Raw genomic sequence first — 21,605 nt, 5'->3', positions numbered from 1 at the left:
AAAGGGGCACAAAATAAAATTGAAATGCTGATTTTTGTTGGGTTTTTTTGCTTGTTTGTTTTGTTTTGTGGAGACAATGCACTTTATGCATCCTAAGACGTTTTTGCTCTAAAGAATTTCTACAAGGTTGTTTGCTATTTTCTGCTTTAGATTGCAAGTGGACAGTGCAGGAGAACAAGTTATTTATGGTGAAGATATAAAGTCTCCCTATACTTTTGTAATAGTAACTTACTGTTCTGTCATTATTTTTAATTATTTAAGGTATAGGGTGTGCAGATATATTCTGCATTTCAGTGGTCAGGTTGGTCATCAGAAAAGGCCATCCCACAAGTAGTTCAGTTTGTTCCCTGGGTGCTGCACTCTGAATTCATCATTCCTTTGAAAGCTTTATACCAAACTTAAATTAGGGAAGTAGTAAATCTCTCTTTATGTGGGGCGGTGTTGAGGTAGCCTGAGTAAAGGACAGCTACTGCTGCTGTTTCTGTCCATGGGAAGAGTCCTGTGCTGCCATTCACTTTTTCAGTACATTGTTTTCTAGGTTTTCTGGTTTTTCTAGGCCAGGTGTGATGCCAGATAAATGCATAGAGCTGTTGTGGGTCCTAAAAAAGGGCAAATGCTTTGCTGCAGCACCTTGCCTAAGTTAGTGTATTCTGCAGTCTTGTGGCAAGGTTAGCCTGAATGCAGCACAGTCACTTCCAGCTTGAATAATGGATATCACTGGATATCATAGAATCATCCTTTGCACTGTCCTTTGATTTTGATAGCGTGATGCAGGATTGCTTTGTGTGTCTCTGAGCAGAGCCATCTCCTTTACAGCACCTTTCTTGGCTTAGGCTCTGTGCCCATGCATGAGGTAAATGCAGCTGTCATGCTTTGGGACACAGGCAGGTCAGTTATCTGTAAGAAAGAGCTTATTGCAGTTCTATTTTTTTGTGCAGTTTTATTTTAAATTCCTTTTGCCACGGTTATTGTGCCTTTTCCCTTTTAAGGAGAAGAAACCCTCTAAATATTTTCTTGGTTCTCCTTTTTTTTTTTTTGTTTCTTTGGGACTTTTTTTCTTGGTTTTATTGTGATTTAACAATAGGTGGTTACTTTTATTAAGCCTCTGAGTGTCTAGCAAGAGAATTAATTAATAATGAAAGCAGTATACCCCAAGTGGGTTTTTTCATGCTGACCAGTATAATGAGTTCAGCCTTGGCTGCAGAGACCACGCACTCTCTAAGCATGAGAAGTTCACGGAGTCTTTGTACTGATGCACTAAAGGATCTTTCCAAAGGGAAGGTTGCCAGTTGTGCCAAACCATGCTGAATGATTATGCATTGTTTGGCAATGGCAAAATTTGTTTGATGGTTCTGTCATGTGTGGGGCTATTTAAGTTGTGCCAAAATCACTTTATATCCCTACTCTGGCCAAACTGGAATTGACTTTGCAGAGGTGAAAGGTTAATACTGTGTTCCAGAAGCTGCCCTGCTCCTTTGAGATGTATCTTTGTGGAAGAAAAAGCAAAATTTGAATGGAAGTTATGACACTGGGTTTAATCCAACAGGTTTTGGTCTAAAACACTATTGGCATACACTGACTACTGTGTCTTATGTCATCTTCCAAAAAATCCTGCTGTACTTCACATTAGTTTCTCCCTGTGTTGTTTTAAATTTGGCCTTTTAAGTGCAGTGTTTGAAGAGTTCAGCATTTTGCAGGTATTTACTGGTCTGAAATAAATATTTATAACTTGCTTTGTAATCAGTTTCTGAATGTGTCATGTGTTACCATTCAAAATACGATCTTCTTTAAATCCTTTATTTTAAAGCTATGGCCATTGCATGCATATATATTTATATACTTATGTGTAGTGTGTATATATGTGTCTTAACATTTAAGTAATGCTTTTGTAATCCCTTTGATGTATTTTCAGCAGCAAGGAAAGTTCCAGCCACTTGATCAAGTTGTACTAGACTCAGAATACCCTAGCTGCCCACTGCTGCTGAAGTGTGCAGATGTTAAACAGTACATACAGCACGTAACAGAAGAAAAAGGTGAAAAAATGGGGTGGGAGGGGAGGGAGGACAAATAAAAAAAGACTCAATTTGTTAGTGTCACCTCATTACAAGATAGATTTAAATATTGTTTTTTGCTTTACCAAACAACTGAAGTGCTGGACACAGCTGTACTTTGAAAACAGAAGCTTAGGCTTAGAGCTTATCATTACAGTCTTGTGAATAGAAATTTGTGGATCTCAGATTATCTGCTGCAAGTCTGAAAATCTCATGGAGTTTTGTTGCTAGGTGTCATACAAATGATAAACCAATCACAGCTGGCTGTTGATGTTATTGTATATGTTGTGAAGTCTCTTTGACTTGGATCAGAATCTTAAATCTCTCTCAATTCTCTGTTTAGTGTATGATGGTCTGGCATGGAAAAAGTCCATTTTACTTTTTTTAATCCTTTGTCACAAACAATTAAAAAATAAGTCAATAAAAGTTGGAGAAGAATGAATATGTTGCTGAGAAAGGAGAATACAAATTTTCTGGCTTTGCATAATTTAGTGTTGTGGGTTTAAGTTTAAAGGCATAATAGTTTTAAAATACAAAAAAAATATTGAGATGCATGAGTATATGAGTGAGAAAACTCAAATGGAAAAAGTTAGCAAGCTATCAATTCTGTACATGGTTTCCTCAGCCTTTGCTCAGAATTCCCTTTGGTGTGGGAACTTTCATTTTATTTAAGGACAATATATGCTTTCTAGGGAAGGGACAGGAGCATATCATAATTTTTGTTTGCAGATACGCAAAATGTGCAAGACTTCGGTTTTTATATTCAGTCCTTTGAATAGCATTCTACTTAAGCTTGCTAACTCCCTGATAGGGAATGGAGATTTCCCTACATGCACATGGAGACCTACAGGAGAACATACAGGAATCTTTCGCACCACCAAATGCAAAAGTCCTAAGCTCAGTCCTAAGTCTGATTCTTATGCACCAGAGCTGCTCCAAGGAGTTGAGATTTAAGTTAAAAGATAGATTGAAAGCTACAAACATTAAGAATTTGCTTTCATGAAGCAAGCTGACCCTTATCATTGATACATATATATATACATAAGAAGAAATATTTTGATGATCTACAGATAAATGGGACGTGGCTAAGGAAAGGTGATGAAAAAATAGTGTCTGCTAAGTAAAAGACCAGACCTCCTTCTAACTGTATAGAACATTAAGGTGTTTGTGAGGGGTGGAAGCTGTAAGTTAATTTAGGTGAACAAGTTTAAGTATTTTGGGCTTTTTATGGTGCATGTGCAGTAGGGTAGGGAAGTTGCACTTGAACTCCAGGGCAGGACATGTTTCTGTTGAAAATGCTCACTTTCACAAGGGAGCAGAAAATCTAGGTAGCAAGGCTGTTGTCACATTCTGTTTGGGACTGGAGTAGTTGGAATTATGAGCTTCCATAAATACGTAACTGTGGAGTAATATTACTATTCCTCCTGCATTTCCAAAAGAGCCTACAGAAACATTTAGTTACATTTTGTATCATTTTGGACCAAACAATCTTTTTTTTTGGGTGAGTTCTGACTTTTGAGAAGGCTTCTCTAGGACAGGTGCATCTGAAAAGCAAAACTCTTTTTGCCTTTTCATGAAGTGACAAGTATTTCCATTAAAAAGTATTTTTAAGTTTTCAGGCAATTGCTTGCCCTACAACTTGTGTAAGATGGGATATGTAGCCAGGGTGAGAGAAGAGCATAGGAACTTAGGACAAGGTCTGGATGATTTTTTTTGAAGGGCCACTTCCTCTAAACAGCAGCACAGCCTTTGGGCAGTATTTATGTTCCCAAAACAAAACTTTCTTAAAAATTGTTTGCTATAGGCAAGGTCTTGTGTCTTGGTCTAACTTCTGTATCCATTCTGATACTGTATTTGCAGTTATTATCCATCTGGGAGCATCCTCCCATAAAGTGTATTCTGTTAGACAGTAGTGAAGATGCTTCTCTGCTTGTTTTTTTCCATTTTAAGTAATGCTTTATGTACACCCATAAGTTAGTGTCATTTTGCCAGCAAATTGTATTAGCTGTTAAAGGTGTGTTCAGTTCCTGGGTTTTGTTTTGAAATGTGAAGTCAATAATGCTTTTGTCATAAAAGCTGTACACACACACATCAGCTTTCTGTGATGTTCTTGGATTTTCCCAGGCATTTACCTGCATGTACATGCTACTTCTTTTCTTGTTCAGGTTTGGATTGGGTTACAGTGGAGCTTGTTCTTAGGATTTCTTTCTTTTTATAGAACACCAAGAGTACTGTTATGCAACAAACCCCTTGGCACTTTCTTGCCTGTCATGCACACATCACCTTTCTGTTTAATCCACTTCTATGTGTTTCATATTCTCATGTCTTTTATTGCTTGTAAAAAATACCAGCATTATGACTTCAGGTACTCACTCTTTTCTGGTTCTTAAGAGCTGTTGTCCACTTTGTAGCCTTTCTCATTTTAGGACTAGAGCATTGGGGCAAGAAATACCAGTTGCGTTAAGGCTTCTGCAGCTCTGTTCTGCTTGACAGAACTTAACAACATAATTATTTCACTCTTCATTTAGTCTTAAGACTTTTAACATCTGTCTAAGAAATTCTTACCCCAGAGCACTCACAGTTTACACTTACTGAATTAGCAGAAAATCCACCTTCCCTGGCCTCATTCTTGAAGGGCACTGAAAATTCATTTAGTTGAATTATATTCTGAATTACCCACTTTAGTAGTTCTGGAAAGGGTGTGCTACAGCTCACTAAGTCTGGGTGAGGCGGGTTGTTTGCTAATAAATTTTGACGTTGGATTGAATGTACAGTAGAGAGGGTTTAAGAAAGGGTTATGAATTCCAGTTCTAGAGTGTTACTCTTTGTTTCATTTTGCGAGGCAAAAGCTGCACTATGATCTTGTCTGATGTGATTAACATGAAGAGCCAAGAAAACTTACCTGATTAGAAGAACTAAATAATATTGCCAAGCTTGTATTCCCAGGAGGTAGGAAAAAAGGGGCCCTATAAGTTTCAGAGTTATGGAAAACACTGAGAAAATGGATTTTAAAATGTGCTTTAGGCAGTTTGCTCAACAATACATCAGGGAAACTTCCAAGTCTACATAGCGATTACCCGATCACTGAACATATTATTTAATTGTAGAACCACTTATATTCCATCTGTATTTCTCAAACCCAATCTTTCCAGATGTCTCAGACCAGTTTTATAGGCACCAGACACATTAGGGAACAAAAGGCTTTCCAATATATACTCATATTATCAAACGTAGTCACTAACTCTCACCAATATCAAATGTGCATCACATGTTAAATCCACGTTCCAATATTGAATCCTTTTGTCAGCAGTTTGTGACTTTCATAACTCACTTTAATTCTTCAGAGGTCTCGAATATTGTCAGTTTCTAGGGTTTAATAGTCAAAACTGTCAAGCACACAAAATATTTTCAAACAAAGTGATCTCTGAAGGGTTCAGTGTAATTATTTTTCACATGTTTTAATGAAAATGGCTTCACAGTTCCACATTTCCTTTCCCTGAGTCACTCTGAATCATGCTGTTGTGGGGGAGTCTGCCTGGGAATCCAGACTAGAATTACTTTTCAGCACGGGTTGGGGGATGGTGCCCAGAGGATGTCCCTTCCTCGAACTTTCATAGATAAGAGAGGAGTCCATGAATTGTACTCACTGTGCTTGAACCCAAACCACGTTAGCCCTTTGAGAAGCAGGTTCAGGTATCCAGAATTTCTCCATTTTCTGCTCCTTTTCTTTCAGAGCCATTTAGAAGCTTCTAAGTCCTAAAGCCTGCAGCCAGCAATGTCACAGCTAATTGTTTTACCTGCAGCTCATCATTAAACAAAGTGTACATTAGTGTATTTTTTTTCATTTTTGCTCTGAAGAATTTTTGTATTTTGCTATTATACAACTATTGAGAGAGATTTAAACTTTTATCTTGCAAGCAGCTTTCCTTGACCTCTCCATAGCCCCTGCCATGCATGCAGAAAGAGCACATAATAGTTCACTGTTTGTGTGCAATTTGGAAGAGCCAAGATAAACCCCAAAGAAGGAAATGCTGAAGGAATCATAAATAATATGTTGTTGTTTGCCAGGGGAGAAGGAAAATCCATGAAATGAGTGTTGCAATATGACACTGTCTCAGTAAATGACGTGAAACAGATGTAGGTATTTATGGGAATGGTATACAGGAGATCAAAACTTATTGAAATACCTGTTAAAGAAAAGGACTGAAACAGCAGGCTCCAAAATCTCCTGTGAAAGCTTATTAGGCATCTGATTCCATTTCCCAAATGTAGCTTTCTGTGAGTTAACACTGAATTTTTATACTGAAATTTCCCTGAGCCTTTGTAATTTTCTCTTTTGCCTGGATGTTTAGAACTGATGTATCTCCAGATCACATGTGAATGGCAAGTGCTCATGATGCCCTCATTATCACAGGGGAAGCACTCTCCAGAATTCTTATATCATCAAGTTAATTTGTGTTGCTCCATAAATCATGAGTGAATCATGTACTTCCTCCCACAAGGAGTGAGTTTCACTATTTTGGATTCTGTGTTTTCTTTTAACATTTTATTGAATTATGTAAAAGGGGGATAGAAGTAAAAATCCTGTTTTAGTCACTCTGACATGAGAGAGGAGAACTGATAGGGAAAGGGTTTATAGAAGAGGTGGATGGTTTAGCTTCAGTAACCAACTCTGTCCTGGTCCCTTACTAGGTGCTGAAATCCAGTACATAAAGATTTAAGATAATCTGTTGTTTAAAAAAAAAAATAATTGTGGAACCAACATTTTGTGTTATGAGATACGTAGTTAAAATCACCAGTCTGGTGACACAGGGCAGTGAAGGTGAAGTGAAACTACAAGGACTTGAGAAGAATCTTGGTGAATAAGAGAACTCAAGATTGCACATAAATAAATAAAATCTGTGCTTTGCTGGATTAGGTCCTAATTAAAGAACTGTCAGATTGTCCAGACTTGTTCATATCAGCTCAGTCTGTTTATTTTTTTTTTTTGCTTCCAATATTTTTTAAACTTATTGCCCTGATATCAAACATGTGCAAGATGCAAATTAACTTTTATATTCTATCTACAAGTTAAAAGATTTTAAAGGTATTGAAAATGCAATCCAAACCAGGCATGACATTTTTCCCCTTGCTTGTTTTTTCTCAGAGATTGGCAGTCAGAAATTCCACAAATACAGCCAGGAGAAGACACTGAAGTGGTTAAAGAAAAAGGTATTGTGTTTCACTTTTGCTTTAAAAATTGCTATATGTTTAAAATGGAAATGCTTTTTAGCTTGTCTACATTTGCATTGGAGCTATGTGCTGTGCCTCAGTTCAAGGTATGTGTCCTGTCCAAGAAGGACAGACATCACAGTAAAGTTGCTCCACTTGGGAATGTGATCAGGTGTTAGAGATATTAACAAGCTTGTTGCATTTCTCTTTTTGATGGGACTGGTCATGAAAGGGGCTTATATGGGGTGTGGGTAGGAAGAAGAAGCTGTCAGCTTATTGCTGTGGGCTTTGCATAAGGTGAGGGGCTTGCTTTTGCTTTGTCCCTTTCATAGATGGGCTAGAGGAGGGTTTTAATTGTTAAAGTTTCTAAATTCTGCTGTGCTTTGAAGCTGGACAGAACTGCCTTGGTTTTGTGCTGCAAATGTGTTTCCTGAAGTTTTGGCAGAATTCACTCAGAATGGTCCTGGTTTGGTTGCTATTATCCTGATCCAATCATGCTGTTCAACCGGCCTGTAGAGTTTGCCAGAAATAAACTAGTGTTAAAGCTAAGCTTGATGGGGTCTTTGTTTCGATGTAAAGAAAGTGAATTTCCTTTGACTCATGCACGTGTGCCCTTAACATGATGCCGCTCTATAGAAAAAGAGGTTGTGCATCACATGATGAGGAGGCCTTGTCATTTAAATTAATCAATACAAGTACAAAATCTGGTCCACTTTCTGCAGTGATGAGGTGTGGGAATGAATACCTATTTTGCAATGATTACCTGAATATTTACGTGTGAACAGTTACCTGTTTATGTTGTTGAAAATACCTTCGTCTGACAGTTCTCTCTCTGTTGGATCTAGCACATCAGTGCCCTGTAGAGTCTTTAATCTTTGATTTCCACCAGGACTGCCTTTGCCATCCTGCTGAGCTCAGGAGTGTTCTCTGAGCAGGTGTATTTCTCACCTGTATAATCATGGCTGTTGAGTCTGAGTAGCTCAGCTCATCTTAGGGTGCTGCAAAAGTGGTGCTGTGTTGCCAAGGCAACATGTTCAAAGACATGCTAGTTTCTTTGGGTTTTTTGAGCTCATCTGCTACTCATTACAAACGTATATTAAATTTCACCACAGTCCATAACTTGAGTGTTTTATATGCTTGAAACAAAATTACAAGAGCTTTGTCACTGCATTGACATGTGCATAACAATATTGATACAGGCATTTCATTCTTTGGTTTTCTGTAGGTTAATCAAACAGTGAAAGCACTTAAAAGCAACAATATATCAGTAGGTGAAAGGGTGCTTGCAAGTACATTTATCAACAGTAAACAGATCACTGATGCTCAGGAAGGTAAGTAAACTAAACATCATAATGATTTCCATTTTTGTGAAGTCACATATGTAGAGATAAAACACATGATTAGAAACTAAAATATATTGAAATTGACCTTTGCAGTAAATTTATGCCCTGTGCAGAAAATTCCATATAAGTTGCGACTCTGTGCCTTGGCTTTTCCAAGTTCTTTGCTATATTCATCAGATGACAATGTAATTAACAATTACAATGGTCGCAGCTGGGGTTCTCTTAGCTTCTTCACAGTTCAAGGAGGAAACATTTTTCTCAGTGAAATACTTGCTGAAGTGCTTTGCTGAACTGAGACTGTGTTAAAGAATAGGACACATTTTTATAATGTATATGGGTCCCAACCAGTAAGTGTGTCTGTATTAGAACATGCTTCTTTTCATTAATATTTTTATTAGGATGCATGGAGTATTTGCATTCATAGAATTCTTCAAAATGGTGAAGAGATCTTGGGAAGTCATGGTCACAGAGAAAAGGCTCCTCATCCAAACATTACTTTATGCAACAAATGTACAAGTTGGACGACTTTTGTGGGTGCACTGGCATTTTTCCATCCTCAACCCACTACAAATGCACAAATGTGTAATTATTAAGGGCAAAATTTTGATAATATGTGTATTAAATTATAACAGTCCTGTTACCAAAAAGTCTCATGGGATCCTGTGTGCTTCTATTCACTATTTTGCTGGGGAGGGCAATGTCCTGAATGTTACTGACACCAAATTCTGTAAAAAAACCTGAAAATGGACTCGGAATAAAATCTTCAAATGTTAATGAAAATTAAGAACAGTTTAGAGCAAGATGAACCAAGGCAAATTGTTTCTTATTACAAAGTCAGAAGTCTTCATGCTATTGAAAATTAAGAAGAAACAAAGCAGCTTGCTCACAAAGTGGAAAATTACTTACCAAGTCATGATATCAAAAGAAACAACATAAAGGAGATTTACAAGGCAAATAGACAATTTTATAGAACAGAGATTGTAATATATGGTTTTTAAAAAGAGACAAAATTGCAAAAGTTGTGACTTTAACTTCACAGTAGCTTTTCACCTTTTTCCCAACCCCTACTCTTTTAAAGAAAGGGGAAAGTGTCCTGGCAACAACCATCTTGACTATGGTTAAATACTTTTTCTCTGAAATTTATAATTAAATATTTCATCTGCAGTGGGTTTTTTCCACCCTGCTCTTTATTTGTAGTGACATGATTATAGTAGTATTTTTAAAAACCTTGGGTTTTCATATTTGAGAGAGCAGCATTGAAATTGGGAATACTGAGGTCTAGAGTAAGTGAGTTTTGGAGGTAGTCCCACTGTATGTGGCAAGGTGTATGACAGGAAGTCAAATGGGCATTTCTCAACACTTATTTCTAGTAAGACTCATTTTCTTGTCTGATTTTCACTGCTGTGACAGTGCAATTTATTTCTGTACAGAATTGTTTTCATTGGGGTATTATGAAATTTCAGCACCTTAAAAATAGATGGGTATATGTAGTTAGCTTCTACAGATGTTGTAGGGCAAAAATAGGGGAGGATATAACGAGAGCAAATAGGGAAGTAGGGGAGGTTTATCATATGGGACTTGACTATTTCATTCAGAAGACAAAGAAGGGGAATGTGCAATATTCCTAATGTTTGATGAAGGATTAATTACAAAGATAGGCTGGTGTAAGAACACAGACTCCATAGGAGGCAAATAGTGGTATTTTTAAATTAGTAAAGGAAGATAGTGAAGATTACTTCAAGTCAGAAATGCTAAGGGAATGTGTTTTGTATTTAGTATGAAGTAATAGCAGTTGATTTGGACTCACCATTCAGTGTCATAATGCAAAGAGCGAAATGATTGGAATATTTTTCTTAAGCAGTAAATTGGACATATTAAGTGCTGAGGTGAAATTGTCTTGGGTTGAAATTATTTCGTATTCTCTCCTGATCCCAAAGTAGGCTTAGAGAGTGAAAAAACTTTGATGAATCTAGGCAGTGAAGGAAGGAGAAGTGCTGATAGATGATAGTAGGAATTTATTATCAGTTCAACTGAAATGCGTATGCTGCTGTCAGTTTGTTAATGCTTTCTCCTTCAATGCCAGTTTGCATTGGGCTTTTCAGGTTAAAGAAAGAGAAAATGGGGAAAAAAAATAAATTTATCTCTGGCACTAAAGTAATAGCTCTTTGCCGCCTTAAGGTTGGTATGCCATGTGCTTCTGAACTCTCTAAGTGTGGAGGCAAATGACCAGATAAACTGGCCTGTTGGAGTTGGAATTCAGAAGGGAGATTTTAGCTTAATATCTGCCTGGCAAATGCTTCCTGTGCATGGGTGCAGTTACTCCCTAGCAGCCTCAACAACAGCAAGTTTAAAAAATCCAGCCCATGATCAGTAAATGCTTGTGAAGAACGTGACCGGAAAAGATCTGGTTTAGGACTTTGTGTTATAAAAGGGTCACTTTTTTTCCTCAGTCTCTCAGAAGAACATTTATAGCAGGAGTGCCCTGTACTGAAAACAGCTTCTAGTAGTTCATATTTCCACAGATAATTATCCTGTCTTGCCAGTGATGTTTAGATAGGCCTTGGCATTTTCTATAAAGTACTGAAAATTAAGTACAAGACTTTGAAATAGACTCATTGTCTCATCTAATTGTTTTCAGTTGAAGCCAGAAAATGTTCTTTAGTACTGAAGCCCTTGCCAAATAATTGTAAGATCCAGATGGTTTAAAATTAATGATTGCATGTTCTGTTGACTCAGCTTTTTACTTTTGCAGGTTTTTAAAATTTAATTTCTTCGGAAAAATACACGATATCTAGTACTCTCAGAAAGTGAACAGCTTTTGTAAAGTACATGCAGCAGATATTAATAACATGTGCTGACAAAGTGAGTGTAGTAAGTCTTTACTTTTTAAATAAACCTACGAGTGTCATATAACATAAACTACTCAAGGCAGAGAAGCATCACAGTGTATCCATTAGAAGTCTGTTGTGAGTGATTCAACCTTGTGCCTCATGGTAGCACATGCAACATGGCTAAAGCAATACGACTTTGTAACATGAATGTTCTTTTTCTCCTCCTCCCCACTCCCTGACCTGTTCCTGAAGACTATGTACGGTATGCCCATGGGTTAATATCAGAGTATATTCCTGAAGATCTGAGTAAGGAGTTGTTAAAATACTTGGGGTAAGTATTGTTCCAGCTGGCTTATAGCTTTACATGGCATGGATTAATGTCCATTTGGTCATTTCTGTTGAATACTGAGATTTGTTCATCAAGGCAGTGCAGTGAATGACAAAATGAGATTATATTTGCCACACTTGAAACGTGATTTTTCAAATGTGGACTATAGGTTATTTTTTGGCTTTCCTATGGTGTTAAGGACTGTGAGCTGGGGGAGATGTAATGTTAAAGTCGGATATGTCTGTTACCACTGTTGCCTGATGAAACCCTGAGTAATGTATCCTGTTTGAAAGCAAGTGGGAGGAAAATCCAAAAGAACAGTTTGTCCAGAATTGTCAAGCACAAACAGCAGAGCCAGAAATTGAGTCTTCATCCCCCCTCCTCTTTCCTTTTCCCTACTCACTCAATGCTGCTTGGGTTTGACTTATTTATCTCACCTGTGTTAGTTTGTATTTAAATCTGGAAGGTGAGCCAAATCCTCATCCTGGTGTTCCCTGCCAGCAGCAGACTTGGCTTGGATCATCACTGGGACTCTGCACCTACTCATCAGTTCAGTTTTGCTCAAAGGCTTCTGTTATGGTGGCCTTTGGAAAAGTGTGCAATTTGCAGCCTGAAGCCCCATAGTTTCATAAGTCAGAAATACAGTCCATGAGCTGCTTTTTTTTGCAAGTGCTTGCCATGTGTGAGTAGCTGATAACCAAAGCAGCATTCATAAAGAAGGATTTCCAAACTTTAGATTGTGCAATTCATCTCTCATAATTTTTAATTTAAAATCTTTTGTTCTGCAGGCTCCCAGAACTTAGAAGCCCAGCACCAGAGCCACCAGTGAAGGTAGGAGAACATTAAGATATTGATAGATGTGTTGTAAGTTAATTTTTCTGAGTTATTATTAAAACTGGACCAGACCAAGCACTGGGTACAATACATTAAGTAAGGTGGCCTTGTGAAAAGCCAGTCTGAAACAAGCTCAAGAAATTTACCAGGTAACTCATATTTTTAATAAGGAATATTTTGGTTGGTTTTCCTGCTTAAAAAGGGGAGGGAAAAAGACATATTTTATGGTTTCGGTCAGCAGTCTTTTTCATACATGTTTTGCTTATTTAGTTTTATTGAGGTTGATGGGACAATATGACCTCATAGGTTTTCTTTCATATATAATTTATGAGGACCCTGAAAGGGACCTCCTGGGTCATGGATTCCCAGACAACCATGTTGAATAATCTCTCATACACTGACCATTCTTCACTGTAAGTCTCATTAGGATTTTTTATTTCCATTACTTCTCCTGGAAGAGTGTTCTATAACCTCATTCCTCTGATGCTCAGAAACCTTTCTGTAAATTCCACCTTGAATTTATTCATGGCCAATTTATTCCCCTGCCCTTTTGTGCTAACTTTATCATTGTTTTTTGAAATTGAAATGGCTCCTTTCCTTCCCTAACATTAGTTCTTTCAATGTGTAAAGGGAAAACATATATGCTTTGTGTTTTCATTTTGAGAAGCCAATTTGGTTGTGTGAGATGGGTTCTCCATTCCCTCATTGTGGAAACATTTCTTTACACCTATTCCAAGATGAATTCAATTGTTTCAAAGCAGGTGACCAGAAAAATGTGTAATTATTTCTGATAAAACCTTTACTCATACAATATGATGGCATTCTTCCCTTCTTGTCTTAACTAGAAATACTTGGTCCCATTACAGACTGGAATCCCATTTCCCTCTGTTGGTGTGTGATCAGATAATTCTCTGTTGTGCTGTGAATAGTTAAGACACACAGTTGGTTTGTTTTTTTCCACTGCAGTTTCTACTTGATCAGTTCTCAGATTTACAAGAAATTCAAGCAGTTAGTTTCTGTGTACATGACCTTTTGCTTCTTCTGTACATTTAATCTGGTTTTAATGTTTCCAGTCTTGAAGGTTCCCTGACTTTTTTACACAGTGTTAAAAGCTCTTTAGGTGTTCATAATGCTACTCAGTGGTGTACATTTGGCAAATGATAGCATTGTATTATTATCTTTAATTAGTAATTAACTAGTAATCTCCATCTGATCCAATGGCATCCCTTTCTGCATTATTTGCCTTTGTTTCCCTTTTCCCCAGTTTCTCACCTACCTTAAACTTCTTATGCAGTATTTGTTTTCTGTAATTTCAGCTGCTTAAGTGGCACCATATCAAGTCCTCTGGCAATCCCTCACATTCTGTCGCCAGAAAATGTGTTATATTTGAGAAAATAAAGGCAACTTAGTAGGCATTACCTTGTTTTGATTTTAGGCTGAGACATACTGAGAGCATTGGAGTTGTTCATCCTGGAGAAGAGAAGGCTCCAGGGAGATCTTAGAGCACCTTCCAGTACCTTAAGGGGGCTACAGGAGAGCTGGCAAGAAACTTTTTACAAGGGCATGTGGTGACAGGACAAGGGGCAATGACCTTAAGCTGAGAGAGAGTGTAGGTTTAAATTAGATGTGAAGGTGGTGAGGCAGTGGAACAGGCTGCCCAGACATGTGAACTCCCATCCCTGGCAGTGTTCAAGGCCAGGCTGGATGGGGCTCTGTGCCACCTGGTCTAGTGGAAGGTGTTCCTGCCCATGGCAGGAGGGTTGGAATTAGATGATCTTAGGTCCCTTCAAACCCAAACCACTCTATGATTCTGTGTTTCATTTACTCTTCAATTATTCTTCCATCTTTCACTTTTTTCCCCACTCTCTTCTCCTGAGTCCTACTATCACTTTTTCTCCCTTCTTATATTAAAGATGGGTCTGTGGCTATTCTGCACTATGGTCCCTTCCTGACAGAATATACACCAGGTTCTGGCTCTCATCTTGTATCTTCTGATGCGGTCTTCCAACCAGATCAGCATACTGAGTTTTACTTCTGTCTTGAATAGAGTGATTTCTATTCTCTCTTCTGTCCCTGTGTTTAACCTCTTCATTTTTATTGAAAATGATTTACTGAGGCAAAAGAGTTCTTCCATTTTGGGTCCACACATAGGTTAACTTTAATATCTATCCAATCCCTACAGTACAGCAGCTCCACTTTCTCTTTTTTAATTCCCTTTTTGCCTCTGTGGCTAAACAACCTTGTACTGTTTGTTTTAATTTCCTTTTCAAGGTCTAACTCAGCTTGACTTTTTGGCAGTTCTCACTTAGTCCCAGGATTACCTGACCCCTAAACCAATCTTTTTTTTTTTTAATATTTCCTTTCCCCCAGTCTTTTTTCCCCCCATTCATTAGAGACTTCTGCTTACACCTAGTGTCAGTTGGATTTTTTGGAGGATGAATGGGGGGTGGTGGAATGTGTGTGCATCTGTGTGAGCAAGGAGCCACATTTATAGTGTTTAGTCTGAAAAGCTTTTTCCTCCAAGATTTTCACCTTGTTTGAAGTCGAAGATCCAAAATCACTTCTTCAGTCTTTTTCTATCAAGTCCCTTTGCTTTGCCTCAGACAAGTAAGGCATACGGTTTGCAAAGTTTGCCCCCTAGAACCAATAACCCCATTTTGGATAATCCTTTCCATTTACTTTAAACTGGGAAGCCCATGTCTGCTGAAACGAGATTACCTATCATGCTGGCCTTTCCTGCAACGTCCCTGCTACTTACTGAAACAAAGTCTAAAAAAACCCTCAGTTCTGGCTCCTTCAGTGACTATTCTGTTTAGCAGCATGTCAGCTAGCACATAGAGGAATAATTGAGCCCTACTGTTATTAATAGCATTTGTTCTCCAATGGATATCCAAAGAGATCTGTTATTTCCATGTGGCTGGACAGTTGTTCTGGCTGCACAGTTACTTGGCCCTTTGATTCAGTTAAGAATTATCTTTATGTGTTGTAAGAAATATTAAGCACACATCAGGAGCCAATTGATAGTCATTAGCTATATAAGCATGTTAAAACAACTGTATTAAACTGCATGTGATGTACATTCCATATTGTGTACGAATACCTCTTATACCGTTGGGATAGTTCTGAGAATCTATTTTTAAAAACAGTTTCATTTCAGCAGTTTGGTTGCAGAGGAAATGAGGCTTAGAACTGTTCAGTTGTTGGGTAGTGAGACCTTGCTGAGGATTTGATTAATTTCCAGAGCACTGACCAGGGTGTGTATGATGTTTCTGTGTTTAAGTCCTTGCAACTTCAGAGATTAAAACACTCCTTTATTTCACAATCTCAGAGGAGCAAGGTAGGCTTATACATGAAAACTTCATCTCCTTCAGACTGTTTCTAATCACTTGTGTTGACATTTCTCTTCATGAGGACAAGGTGTATTATCAGTCATAATATATGATTATTCCAAAATAACGTTCTAACATGCATTTCCTGTTTTGGAAAAATAATTGCATGTTTGTACATTACATTAAACTCTGAAGGGAGAAAAGAAGTAGAAACTTCAGTGATCAGCCGAAAAGTAATGACAAATTCTCTTTCCTGAACAAGAACAAGCTGGGTGCAGCCTGGTCTTTGTGATTTAATAATTAAATCAAAATTGCATGTTCTTTGTATTAATTGTAAGCTGTTGATCTTGTGTTGTAATCATCACAGTGTCCAGTTTGTCAGCACAGGGAGTCTGGCTATTGGCAGATGATGAGAGACATTTACAAAGAATATGTAGGCTTTGCTACAACTAAACAGCAAATGTTTTGCTGAAATGCAAACATTTTTGTTATAAGTTTTAAAAACTTGTTTATCAGGTTCCAAAAAGAGGAGAAAAGTAATTCTTCATTAGATGGTCATTTGAAAATGTAATCACAGCGCAGTAAACAGCCTCCTAAAGAGGCTGATCCAGATTCCATTGAAATCAGAAGAAAAGGCTTCAGTTGGATCTGGTTCTAAGAGCTGAGAAATCTAGGCTGCAGACCTGACTTCTGTGCCAAACAGAGAGAGGGAGGGGAAGAGAGAGATATCAGAAGCACCATAAACAAAATGAATAAAACAGGATCTTAAAATGTATGGTACCATCCAAGTTGCTTGCAAAATCACTCTCTTTGGCACAAAAGCTGGGAAGGCCATGGTCTAGATTTCACAGGATATTAAGGAGAGGGTAGTAATATCAGATATATAATAATAATAAAAATACAGTGTTGTAAAATACTACATACTTTTTTTTCCCTTTTGGAAACATACCAGAATGTTTTCACCTTTAAACTAAACACATGCTCACAGTTTATGGAAAGAAATATTCATTTTTACTGCCTGATCATGTGGAGTGCTTAGAATCGTTCACGTGCATTATTTCTGAAGTTAGAAGTCACACAGCACATGCAGTCAAACTTCCATAATATACTGTTGGATTCAAGTGATAAATGAGCTATGGCAGTGTTTCACTCTTGCCAGCCTGTAGAAGCTAATTAATTCTAAAGGTTGTGAACAGACAACAGACTAAATGATGATCCACATGTGCTGGCAGATAGCTGCAACACTGGAGGTGCTGCACAGGTCTATGAGATCATAAGCACCACAGTTCCTTGACTGTCAGGCACTGACTTCCAACAGCTGCTCCAGAAAGCTCTCTAAATAGACTGACACCAAAGTCATGATCATGGCTGATTTCTAGCAGTCATTCATCAGAAGGCTAGGAAGAAAATGCTTCCCCTGACACTGAATGCTCTCTTCTGAATGCTGTCAGGATGGTTTATATTCACATGTAGAGAAGACGATTGCAGACAGAAATCTTCCACTCTTGCTGCAGATTCTTCAGTTGATTGCCAGTCCTGTTTTGGTGCTATGGTTACGTTTTAAAGCCAAAGCTTTGAACTTCCCTGTGTGTACATCATAAAAGTGGTTGACAGAGCAACTTCCTCACTCTAACATTTCAGAAAAGGAAATTGTCAGATGTCCCTGTGGAACCACAAGAAGACTATACTAAATTTAACAGCGACAATCTGAAAACCAAGAAGGTAAGCAAGCCTTGCATTCATACATGTTTTGTTGAAGTGTAGATGAATAGCAAATACTAGCACAGAGTGCATAACTTTCTCCTTCAAAACACATCACAAATACAAAACAAATACAAAATTGTCTGACATCTGTAATTATATCTCTTTGAACTTTTCTTTCAGGTTTAATGTGACAGTTTTAATTTCGTATTCCGAACTGTTTTGCCAGGCTGTATTTCACCAGTTAACATTCCAGTGAGCCTCACAGACTCAGACACATGTGTTAAGGTGTTTGGCTAATGTTTGCAAAGCTCTTTGAGATCTTTAGATGAGAAATCCTGTGGCTTAGTGATAGCAACTGGTAAATTTCAGTTACTCAAAAAAGAAATTAAGATGGCAGCATTTACTTAAATTCCAAGGGATGCTAGGACAGGCTTTATTTTTACCTAGAAATATTGCTTGTGCACTTACTTATGTCAACTTAATGAAGTTAAGTCAACACAGAACTTACTGATTGCCAGCTCCAACGCATGTTTGGAGGCCAATCCAAATCTGAGTCCAGCGATGCCTGCCACTGTACTATTCCTAGGAGAGCAACAGAGATGTGAAAAGAAATAGATCCTGTCTGTGTCTGCCAAAGCTGTGAGGCTTGTACTGGCTTATTTCTCTGAACATTGAAAGAAAATGAATCTTCCTCCAATCCGTGGGGAACTGAGAAGGCCCGCTGTGCTGGTCTTGTGACCTTCAGTCTAATGCTGACTACTCATTATCCCTTTGCAAAGAGAAGCAGCTGGTGACAGATGCATTCCTTCCTCCCCCCAAAACCCCAGATTTTTTTTTTTTTACTCATTGCACATTCTAGTTTGGAAGTAGGAGGATTGCCCCCTAAGTGAAGGTGATAAATAGTTTAAATATGCGTGCTTCCCCCCTCCCCACATTATATGCTTTTGAACTTAGCATAATGATAGAAATAAACTGAGGAGAGATAATTCATTTTAACATTAAATAAGATTTACTTCTGAAGTAATAATGCACATTGATGAGAGAATCTGGGAAAGAAAAGATAGCCCTTGGACTCTGTACAGTATACTACTCTTTTTAAAATACTTTGGCAGTGGTTTTATTTGTAGAGTAACACAGACAATCATACAGTTGTTGCCTATCTCCATCGTATCCATAACCATCTAGCTGATCCCAAGTACTGTAATTGGGAATTCCTGCAGACTGAGGAGTATCATAAGGAAAGGTCAATGCAAAGTTTTCTTAATAGGGAAAGCAGCTAGAGATTCAAAGCATAACGCTTTAAAATACAAGAAAGGAGATCGGCTCTATAAAATGTGGTTCATAAAATGTGTTTTAGGCGTAGAAGTCTGGGAAGTTGTCCCAGTGGCCTCAAAAGTGCTTTGGAAACGTTAGTTACCTTCTTCATTCCTAGTTCTTAATCCCTTTTCCCTTTATTTCACTGTGCATAGTCTTTGATAGTAAATCAGTGTGAATTATTCATCATCCGTAATGCAGGTCTGTAATTCAGCCTGCTGACAGCATAATCATGAGATTGAGTTGGAGGGTACAGAATGCATCTGTTCTATTGCATGCATTATTCCTATTAATGTACACTCAGGGATTATCCCAAAGTAAACGTTTGATTTGGGATACCTCATCCTGCAGAAACGAGAGATGTTTCACCTCCTTCTCCTTGTAGTTGGTTTTCTGTCTTTGTTTGAGGTTAAGTAATTCAAGACAAGTATTCTTCAGTTTGAACAATCTCAAATTTGTTTTTTAATATTTTTCTCCTACTATTCAATGCCTGCATCACATTATCTTTATGGCCGTATACTAAAAAAGCAATTCAACTTATTGTTTGACTTCTGTATTTAGGAGTTTGTAGCATCTGTTTCCCCCCTATGGAGTTGCTGTTTAACTGTTTCTGTTGATCATTTCACTCACAGGCAAATACCAAGATGTCTGCAGCACAGAAGGCTCTGGCCAAAGTTGATAAGAGTGGAATGAAATCCATTTCTGCTTTCTTCAGCTCCAAACCTAAAACATCAAAATGAAGACCTACTCTTTAAAGAATTTCATACAATGGTTATTTTTTATGTTAAGCTAAAGAAGTCTCCTGGAGTTTTTTGTTAGTATAGTGTATGCAGGGCATGTCTGGGTACGAGTGTGATGGAGAGATCTGTCAGCTGGCCAGGCACAGAGCTGCTGGTCCTTAGTGAGGCAAGGCAGTACCATGATATCTGATTTTCCAGCCTGGATTGGGAAGATGGCTCAGCTGCATTAACATGGTGCTGTGAGCTAGAAGCAAGGCTTAGCAGGGTACTATACTGTGCTGCTCCTCCTTCTAGAGCAAGCCCAGTAAAGCCCACCATGGAGTTTTCTCCATTACACTTCATTCTAGGTCAAAAACTTGCCCACCTTTGATGATTTTTTTTCTTAAATTCTTAAGGAGCGTTATTTTTTTAAAACTTTCTGAAGTTTTTTACCCAGTGTTGCATCAGAGTAGGATGACATCATTGCATTTTTATTTTGACCCAAATGTAAGCGTTGATGTAAGCGTTGTCACTGGTATTTTATCGAGGCAAGGATACTCTCTGTATTGGGATTTGGGGCGTATTCAATATGCTGGAAACAAATGGCATTGAATGTCAGTGTATGTGTAATGCAATAAAGTGCTTTGTGTAACAAACTTGTGCTTGCTGTATTTGCTGTATGCTTCAAAAGCTAGGTTGGGTTTCAGCACATTTTTTAAGTGCTTTTGGTATTTTCCTGTATATAAATTTTAATCCTTAAAGAGTTCTGGCATCTCTTTGGCTTTACGTGATAAATCTCTTAGCGCATAGCAATATAGGGGTATTTTTATGTTTAGTTCCAAGGTCAAGAGGTCCTTACAAAAATAATCATGGAAAAATTGATTTAAAGGCAAGAATGGGTGGGGGTTTTTTTAAGAAGCCTGTTTGGCATTGGATTCAAAAGCTTAAGTATGAGTGTCTTAGATAAGGTTTAGTTTTACAAAGTTTTGTTCAAGGTAGGACTGTTACTTAAAATGCACTATTCACTCTTTTCTGTGTTCTTTCATCATTACAGACTATTCCTGTATATTTAGAGGGATAGCTGATGATGTGGCTTCCCTCAGTCTCAGAATTGAAAAAGAGATGGAGTCACTGGGATCATTTGTACCGATCTAGCCAATTCTGCACAATAATCAATCAATGTCATCCATCAGTTGTTGCACTGAGTCATTACTGTAGATCAACTACGATGTTTGTTTTTGAATGACATTCTTAAAACACATCAGTCTTTGCTACTTCAGCTCAGTAAAGAATCTGCTTGTATCCCTTGATCATGCAAGTTTTAGAGAAGTTAGGCATTTCCCCTTTTTGAGTAACTATGCCATTTTTCCACTTCAAACTTACTTGCTGTCATTTACAACCCTTGGATTACGATGGTGCCTGTTAGGTTAAAAAGCTCTGTAGTGCTCTATTCCAGCCAGAAATGAAAGAGAAGTCTTGCCATGTGTTCTGTGCAGTTTTCTAGTTCTTGTTGGGTTTTGTGTGCCTTTCAAATGGATGTTTTCTACAAAGTGTCAGATGTAGTTTGCAAATGCACAGAGGGTCAGCATGGCTGGAATTCCAGATGGAGGAAAATACTTGGAAATCTACAGAATTATTATCTCTGATAATAAATAGCATTTGATGACCCCAGAACAAGCAATTGTGGTTGTGAACTGGAAGGGTTAAATTCCAGAAAACATTCAACTTCCCAAATTCATGTGAGTAGAATCATGGGATGCCAAAGTGATGGCAATTTTGAAAAACACCTGTCAAAAATGCAGGATGATGCTATGGGAAAAAAAGGAAAGAAAAAGAGCAGGCACATTCTGTTAGGTTAATGGAGAAGTTCTGTGCAGTAAGCAACTAGTTAGGGAGTGTTTTGGTAGAAAAAAGGACTTTTGTATCTATTAATGAAAAGCC

The 21,605-nt window shown here is 37.9% G+C and overlaps 1 protein-coding gene across 3 annotated transcripts in view; it reads left to right on the top strand.

Moving 5' to 3' along the window:
* Positions 1 to 20,301, top strand: part of RNASEH2B (ribonuclease H2 subunit B) — a 37,440-nt gene extending 17,139 nt beyond the window's left edge. The window contains exons 5-11 of one of the 3 annotated variants that reach the window (XM_058825473.1): positions 1,916 to 2,033; positions 7,198 to 7,262; positions 8,488 to 8,593; positions 11,689 to 11,767; positions 12,553 to 12,595; positions 17,569 to 17,649; positions 19,578 to 20,301. In XM_058825473.1, coding sequence (XP_058681456.1) covers positions 1,916 to 2,033; positions 7,198 to 7,262; positions 8,488 to 8,593; positions 11,689 to 11,767; positions 12,553 to 12,595; positions 17,569 to 17,649; positions 19,578 to 19,685 — 600 coding nt within the window. In that variant the 3' untranslated portion in view covers positions 19,686 to 20,301. Of the gene's footprint in view, positions 1 to 1,912; positions 2,034 to 7,197; positions 7,263 to 8,487; positions 8,594 to 11,688; positions 11,768 to 12,552; positions 12,596 to 17,441; positions 17,651 to 19,577 lie in introns of those variants that run through there. The other 2 variants (XM_058825472.1, XM_058825474.1) reach the window with 2 other exon arrangements.
* Positions 20,302 to 21,605: the final 1,304 nt, after the last annotated feature.

The sequence above is a fragment of the Ammospiza caudacuta genome, chromosome 2 (assembly GCF_027887145.1).
Source record: "Ammospiza caudacuta isolate bAmmCau1 chromosome 2, bAmmCau1.pri, whole genome shotgun sequence".
Lineage (NCBI taxonomy): Eukaryota > Metazoa > Chordata > Aves > Passeriformes > Passerellidae > Ammospiza > Ammospiza caudacuta.
The sequence above is the reverse complement of the archived record's forward strand: the minus strand, read 5'-3'. Positions and strand labels throughout refer to the sequence as shown.